Source organism: Aplysia californica, unplaced genomic scaffold (genome assembly GCF_000002075.1).
Source record: "Aplysia californica isolate F4 #8 unplaced genomic scaffold, AplCal3.0 scaffold00159, whole genome shotgun sequence".
NCBI lineage: Eukaryota > Metazoa > Mollusca > Gastropoda > Aplysiida > Aplysiidae > Aplysia > Aplysia californica.
This window is the reverse complement of record NW_004797429.1, coordinates 22154-30096: the sequence shown is the minus strand read 5'-3', so window position 1 is coordinate 30096 and position 7943 is coordinate 22154. Positions and strand designations below refer to the sequence as shown.

At 41.2% G+C, this 7943-nt stretch overlaps 1 protein-coding gene across 1 annotated transcript in view; it reads right to left on the bottom strand.

Moving 5' to 3' along the window:
* LOC101852018 (xanthine dehydrogenase/oxidase) overlaps positions 1–7943 on the bottom strand; it is a gene marked incomplete at its 5' end in the record, with an annotated part of 42637 nt that overhangs the window by 21162 nt on the left and 13532 nt on the right. Inside the window, 7 exon segments of the mRNA XM_013082103.2 lie at positions 53–225; positions 1779–1965; positions 2575–2740; positions 3881–4062; positions 4706–4818; positions 6689–6782; positions 7609–7685. Of these exon segments, the coding sequence (XP_012937557.1) occupies positions 53–225; positions 1779–1965; positions 2575–2740; positions 3881–4062; positions 4706–4818; positions 6689–6782; positions 7609–7685 (992 nt within the window).

The window sequence follows — 7943 nt, the reverse complement described above, 5'->3', positions numbered from 1 at the left end:
TTAATAATAATAATAATAAAATCATCATTATCATTATTATCATTATTCCTACCTCATCTCGGGCAAACACAGTGTCCATGACGGAGTGTAGCGTGTTGTCCCCAGGGACATCCCTGTCACTGACGTAATCAACGACTCCGGGACACAGCAGGGCAGACGACGGATCAACGGACACAATCCTGGCGTGAGGCCTGGTGCTGGAGACCAGGTACATGTGAAGCTCGTCTGGGGCAGGTGTGTGGGGGGGGGGGAGTTTTGGGAGAATTTTAGTACGACACTTGTAACACTAATAGGTCATATAAGTGCCGGGAATAGAAACTGTGGCTAGAGAGTAACACACTAAGAAAAGAGGAAGGAGATATATGGACGGTACATGCGCATGTGTAACACAAACAGGTCATATAAGTGTCGAAGATAGGAGGTGTGGATCGAGAGTAATATACTAAAGAAGAAGGAGAGACAAGGAAGATGGCTGTTTGATAGGTAAGAAGGAGCAAATCACACAAGAGCTACCTCCAATGGTACAGGTAAGAACGTATTGTTTCATGCCTTTACATTCACGTATATTCTTTAGTGGTAGTCAATCATTGTTTTGAAGTTTGGCACTTTATCAGCTTTTGAGACAATTCTATCAAGTTGTTTGAAATCAATAATAGGGCTTTGTATAAACAAATACTGTTTCAATTGTTCGTGGTAATCATAGACTTAAATTGTGATAATATACTACTCTGGTCACTATTTGCTGTCTATCAAAAACCTTTTCTGCGCTGGTGCGGAACATGGTCTCACTGAATGTTTGACAGGAAAGTAAGAGCAAACCACACAAGAACGCCTGCCAACCACGATCCTGTGTGTATGGTAGGAGTTAATGCTTCAGGTTGCGAGCTGCCGTTCCACATTCTGCTATACCTAGGCTAGTCCATGTTTTGATGTTGTCCATCCATGTTACTCTGTCTTCCCGTAGCTCTCCTGTCCCACATTATATCCTTCCCTCAAGCAGCTCTTTCACAATGGTCTTGCGTCGTTTTAAGTGACAAAAGTATCGTATTTTTCTACATTTAATCGTCTTTTGTATTTAAAGCAGGTTTGTCTTTGTTAGTAAGTCCTGATATGTTTTGTTTTTACTGCTGTCCTTGCGTGTATATAATTAATGTATGGTTGTGAAAGTTCTTAATGCAGTTGAACTGATTTTCTTGTCACTGAGAAATGTTTTATCTTGTGTGAATGATATATTACGCTCAGTGATCATGTGATCGATGCAAAACACTCAGAGCTTATACTTACACTCGTATGGGATAGAGCGCTATATAAAAGCTACCAATTTTCTGCCGTCTGCTTTCCTCTCCACTTTCTGCCTCCACCCCCCACCCCCAACCTCTTTTGCCCCCTCCTCTAGGCTCCTGGCTCTTTCTGCAGCCGTTCTACTGCTACTCCTTGGCTCCTTCTTACTGCTGTCGTTGAACCACACCCTTGGTCTTATGGTAGGTAACATCTAAAATCTAACCTTCTCGGATAAGGGCGAAAAATGTTGATGGTCCTGTGTGTAAGTTGCGCACGTTAAAGATACATTGGTGGCCCACAATCGATAAGTGTAGGCTTCGGCCGCCACCTGGGCAAAATTTAAAACTTTCCTGTCAACGGAATATGTTTAATGTGTCTCGGGCGCTCATATGATCTTATGCAGAGGTGAGCGCCGTGAAACAGTTACTAAAACAAAACCAAAATAAAATAAACACAAACTTGCTTCAGCACCATTAAAATGAAAGTTATATATTTACCGGCCGCTGGTGGCAAGTCGTCCAGGAACAACGCCTGGCCTGTGCTCTGCTGCAGTGCTGACCGGTGGTGTAACGGTTGACCCACACACTCTAGTCCCGACTCACGACTGTCTGTACCTCCGTACACCTGCATGGACTGGCTAGTGGGCTGCTCCAAATCCTCTATGGCGCTCAGTTCAGAGGCAAGCTGCGGGGAAAAGATAGTTTGGAGGGGGGGGGGGGCGTGGAGTGATTGAATCTTTTTATTCATGCACGTACACACACGTGCACGCATGGACACACACACACACACACACACACACTCACACACGCACGCGCACGCGTGTGCGCGCTCATACACACACATGTATAGGCTTCGAGTGGCCGATGGTACAAATCAAATTAAAGTATTTTTTAAACAGCGTAAAATCTTTATAGGGCACTCCGTTAGCTCAGTTTGTATCACACTTGACTACAGAACGGATGGCCTAGGTTCAAATCCCAAACCGGGTGATTTTTACCTCGGGTCATTTTGGGGAGTTTTCAAGACTCTAGGTCTATTTATTTGGGAAGGTCTTATCGGAGGAGAAGGGTTTTAAATTCGGAAGTCCTGCCTCTTAAATAAACGTATACATGTTGTACTGTTTTGATGTTGTTGTTGTTGTTGTTGTTTTTGTTGTTGTTGTTGTTGTTGTTGTTGTTTGTTTTGTTTTTTCTTTAAAAGGAATATAGACAGCTTACCACACGTTTTTTTCTTACAGCTTACAACACTTATTTTTCTTCTTTAAAACGAATAGATAATATATAGACAGCTTACCACACTTCCATCAATTTGCTGCCTGACTTTGATGAAGAACTTGAAGAAGAAGCTGAGAGCTAGAGCACGTCTGTACTCCACCACTCCGCCTGGCGAGCCCGGGACTAGTGGGAGGTCACTGGCCAGAAGCTCGTTTGTCTCGGCAATGAGGCCTTCATTCCATTCCCTTGGAGAAACGCAACAATGGTTTAGTTTTAGTTAGAGTTTTACGACACTTGCAGCAGACTAAGGTCATATTATATTAGTAAGTGCCGAAGGTTACAAGAGAATAACATACACAAAGAAGAAGTCGGGCAGAATGACAAGGACGATAGGTGTTTGATAGGAAAGGAGGAGCAAATCATACCGTTATTATTATTATTATTATTATTATTATTATTATTATTATTGTTGTTGTTATTACTACTACTACTACTACTACTACTACTACTACTACTACTACTACTACTACTATCATATCATCATCATCATCATTATCATCATCATCATCATCATCATCATCATCATCATCATCATCATATCAGCGCCAAATTCCATTTTAAGAGCATTGTTACACTTCAAATAAAAGTATATTTATGGTTATAGAAAAAAAGAGACAAACACTGAAAAAAAACCCTCCTCTTCATGCAAGTACATGAGAAATATAGTCAACAAAGCCTGTATTATGACATTTGCGAATTAGACGTATCTACACGGAAAGTGTGCTTCTTTCGATATTTTACAAATAAGACATGCTGAGATAAGACAAGATACAATGGCACCGAAAAACAGATAAGATAAGATAAGATAAGATAAGATAAGATATTAGCCTACTAAGCATTATCCGTTGAAGAAAATGACGTGTGTTTTTAAAGAAAAAGGCACGTAATGCTTATCAGAAAAATTCTTGGAGAAAAAAATAATAAATAAAAACTGTGTACAGACTGGAAAATGTCGATTTCTTCTATTTCATTATTTTGACGAGCCCCTGGATTCACCACGATGTCTCACATAATATAATAATAATAATTGCATTTATATAGTGCATTCATGAATATCCATGCTCTGCACTGTAGTCGGAACATATCCATCTTTCACTGTCTATAATAACCAGGTACCCTTTTCCACCTGTGTGAAGTGAGGAAAATTCGTGCGAAGTGAAGTGAGGAAAAGTGAGAAAATTTCGTGCTAAGTGATTTTCCCAAGGACGCAATGTCGGACACTTGACGGGATTCGAACCCACGACCTTATGGTTGCAAGTCCAAGAACCTAACCACTTGGCCACCGACGCCACAATATTATGATGCGCATTTCTTTCAGAACGTACTTGCCGAGTAGCCCAGCCATAGTTGTCTCCGCCAGCAGAGTAGTCTCCCCCATGCCTCCAAACGCCAGAGTGGCTGACGTGACTTTGTTGTCCGCGGACAGAACTACCCGGAGCCCTGCGTTCACCAGAGAGATGTCGTCCTCTTTTCGTGTAGCCTGCTTGTAGCCCGCCAAGTACTCACGCTGAAAGCATTAGACGTGGTGTTAGTTAGTTTAGTTATAGTAAAGTTTTGCCGTGTTCGTAACTGAATAAGGTCATATGAGCGCCAAGGGGTTGATTTAAATAAAACAGAGAAGTCCAAACGGAGAATCAGGCTTACTCTGCTCACCTCTCTAGCTGCGACAGCACAAAGTCAGCTTCGACTATCAAGGCACCCCGGAAATAGCAGTTCACAAAAGAGTGACAAACATAGAAAAGAAGTAGAGGAAACAATGACAATAGTAAGGATGAAGGGGGGGGGGGGGGGGGGGGGGGGGGGATGCAATGGGGGGGGCAGCAGTTCCCCCTTAGTTGTTCCGGCACAGTATGAGCATGACAAAGATAAATCAGCCCAATTACAGTTCTACAACGGTGTTGTTAGATAAAAGGATAATGTTAAAGTATGCCTTCAGCAATAATGTTATTTGGCAATGTGGGGATTTGTTTGTGAAATAGATCAATGATGATGATGATGATGATGATGATGATGATGATGATGATGATGATGATGATGATGATGATGAGGATGATGATGATGATTCCAAACAATGATGATGATGAAAATGATGATGATGATGATGATGATGAAAACGTTTTTTCTTAAATTATATGTATATCATATTTTACCTCATCCGTGAAAGGAATGGTGATGGACACAAGGACCTCATCAATGGCCACAGCTGTTTTACGATAACCTTGGAAAAATGTGTTGTCCATCGGCACCGTACGAGGTCCTCTCTCTAGGGAGGAAAAAGAGAGCGAGAGAATATTTTCAAAAACAGAGTGGGGTTTTTTTTTGGTTTTGTTTGGGGGGGGTAGTAAGTGTTTCCCGGCGCTTGCAACTGCATATTACGGTCATATGAGCGCGCAGGACACATTAAACATTTACAGTAGGTAGGAAATTTTGAATTTTCCCCGGGGTGGTGGCCGAAGCCTACTCTTATCAATTTTAGACTACCAAGGGGTCTTTAACGTGACCAACTTGCACACGAGACCTCCTAGATTTTTCGCCCTTGTCTGAGAAGGCTAGGTGTAGATCTTTCCTACCATAAGATCAGGGGTGTGGCTGAAAGACAGTAGTAATAAGGAGCCAAGGAGTAGCAGTAGAATGGCTGCAGAATGAGTCAAGAGCCCAGAGGAGGGGACAAGGAGGTGAGGGGGTGGGGCAGAAAGTAGAGACAAAAGCAGACGACAGAACATTGCTAGAGATCAGGAAAGAAGGTGAAAGGAGATAATTCTTAGAAGAAAGTTTTCCGTTGCTATCTGGATTCGAACCTATTAAATGAGAGGTGAACACCTTAACCTCTTGGCCACGAGAGCCCCCAAAGCAAAGTGTGAGAAGCGGGAACTGCAGTGAACAATTCCATTTTCCGCGTGACGGATATTTATAGTATTTTATATAAATTTGTGAACAATTTGTAAAAAATTCATCCTCAGCTGTTGTGAAAAAAGTAGGGTATAGTTAAGACAAATTGATACAAACCGCTGTGCAAAGTTTGGATGACACCGATTCAATGGTTAAAACGATATTTGAGGATAATTTTTTATCGCACTATAAAGTAAAGGCAAGCAAAACGATAGCACTGTTATCGAACAAATTTTAGCATTCACTGAGTTAATCAAGTATAATGAACCAACCAATCAGGTATATCGTCGACCAATTATCCAGTTCAGATGCACCAAGCCCAACAGTTCTAATTTTTTTTTCTATGTCAGTTTCTTAATAATTGTCACCGTTGCATGTGGTCAAGAAATAATATCTGTGTGTAAAAATTCAAATTCCAAACATTGAAAAAGGCCCGAAAAGATGCATAACATGAAGTAGGTACGAATCGTTAAAAGAATGAAACAGTTCGGTTCTCTCTCTCTCTCTCTCTCTCTCTCTCTCTCTCTCTCTCTCTCTCTCTCTCTCTCTCTCCTGAAAAATAGGGCTTATGGTACGAAAGAACATTTGCCTAGCCTGCAGACAGTGGAAACAGGCAGGCGCTTGTCAAAATTTTAGAGCATATTCAGTTATTGGTATAATCTTAAAGCGTTTTCATTTGCTTTGCTTTTGATGGAAAAGAAATGCTCATTTATCTAGAATAAAAGTCGAGATGTTCGCGATTGTTGAAGGAGGCGGGGGTTGTCCGACTTCAGAGAGGCAAAATTAGCATTAAATAAATGATCATCAAAGTTCGGTGACTTCCAAAGCTGTAGAGTCCTTAGAAACTACAATTTTATATTCTGGTGCCTTTGATCAATGTTTTTCCAGTAAAACCAAGCAAGAATATTTTTATTGCTTTTTTGTTGTCGTTTTTTGTTGTTGTTGTTTTATTGGGCTTTGTAAGGGTTTTTTTTTTTGTTTATATGCTGGCGGTTTTGTTGTTGTTGTTGTGTTGTTTTATGGTTATTGTTGTTTTGGTTGTTTGTTTTTTGGTTGTTTTCTTTTGGGGGGTTGGAGGGTGGGGGGTAACAGACATAAACGGTTTTGTGCCCAACGAAAAAAACAACAACACATATTTCCCAAAGCGCAGAGAAATGCCGGTTTCTTCAACTTCATTGTTTTGACGAGCGCCTGATTCCACAACGATGCCTCACATAACACATATATCATACATTGTATGTCACCTTTTGAGAGGAGTGAAAGAGTGGCGCCGGCAGCCAGGAGCAGAGGGTTAAGGTCAGAGATAGGGCTGGCGGTCAGGACGTTTCCACACACGGACTGTAAGAGAGAAAACAACATTGCACAGATTAAACCTCTCCGTACGTCTCGTGGTCATTTTGTATCCTCGGGGTTGTATTCTTCTCATTTTAGAATACTTCTAGTACGAAGATCTCTTTGAAACTTTCAGTATTTCTCAAAAATCATTTTGACCGAATACTATACAAAGCGTACGGATCGGATTAACGTGTAAATTTTCTCTTTGGAAAGTGGTGGCATAGAGTTCCCCACGTTGTATGGATATGGTTAAGACTCTCTTTTTTAATGGAAATGTTTTACTTTCCCATCGACACTATTTTGATCATTTAGGAGGCGGGCTTCCGACTGAATCTGCCAGGGCCAACCAAGACTTAATCAGAGGGTTACAACATCTTCGCAGAAAGACTGAGATGTTCCATAGAAATTTCTCCCCTCTGGGATATCGAACTCTGGTCTCCTGCGTGCGACACCGAAGTGCCTAACCACTATATCGTAGCAGATGCCAGTGAACCCCCCCTTGACACTTTATTCCAATGTAAATATAAATAAGAGTTTGCAAAATCCTTCCCTTGCAGCATCTTAGAAAGCTCTCCAGTACACTTTGTCCATCAAAGGAATTTGTTACTCCCTCTCATCCTGACTCGGCCCAGTGACAGAAATATGCAATGTTTGACCCATGATAAGAGATATGTGCACAACCTGTACTTATTCATTATGGAAACTTTACTTATCAAATGAGTGTTTTATGTGATGTGATGTGGACCGATGGCCTTAAACACTGAATAAACTTACTTACTTACCAGTAACACAACGGTACCGCCAAAGAAGTATTCGTAAACGTACTCACTGCAACATTTCTTATCTGGTGACTTGCGAACCACCTGAGCATCTCAATAACAGCAGCAAACGTCCTGGTTTTGTATTCTGAAACACAGAGCCCAGACATAGCGATATAATGTGAGAATTAGCAATCTTTATCTTTTAAAAACCCAGTCTTTTTGGGATTATTTTCAGGAGGGCCACAGAACTCATTTCATAAGCTTCTTTTCTCTGTATTTTTCTTCCTTCTCTTTCTGTTATTTTTAAGAGTGACTCATTCTTTTGCTTTGAGAAAGAGAGAGAGAGAGAGAGAGAGAGAGAGAGAGAGAGAGAGAGAGAGAGAGAGAGAGAGAGAGGGGAGAC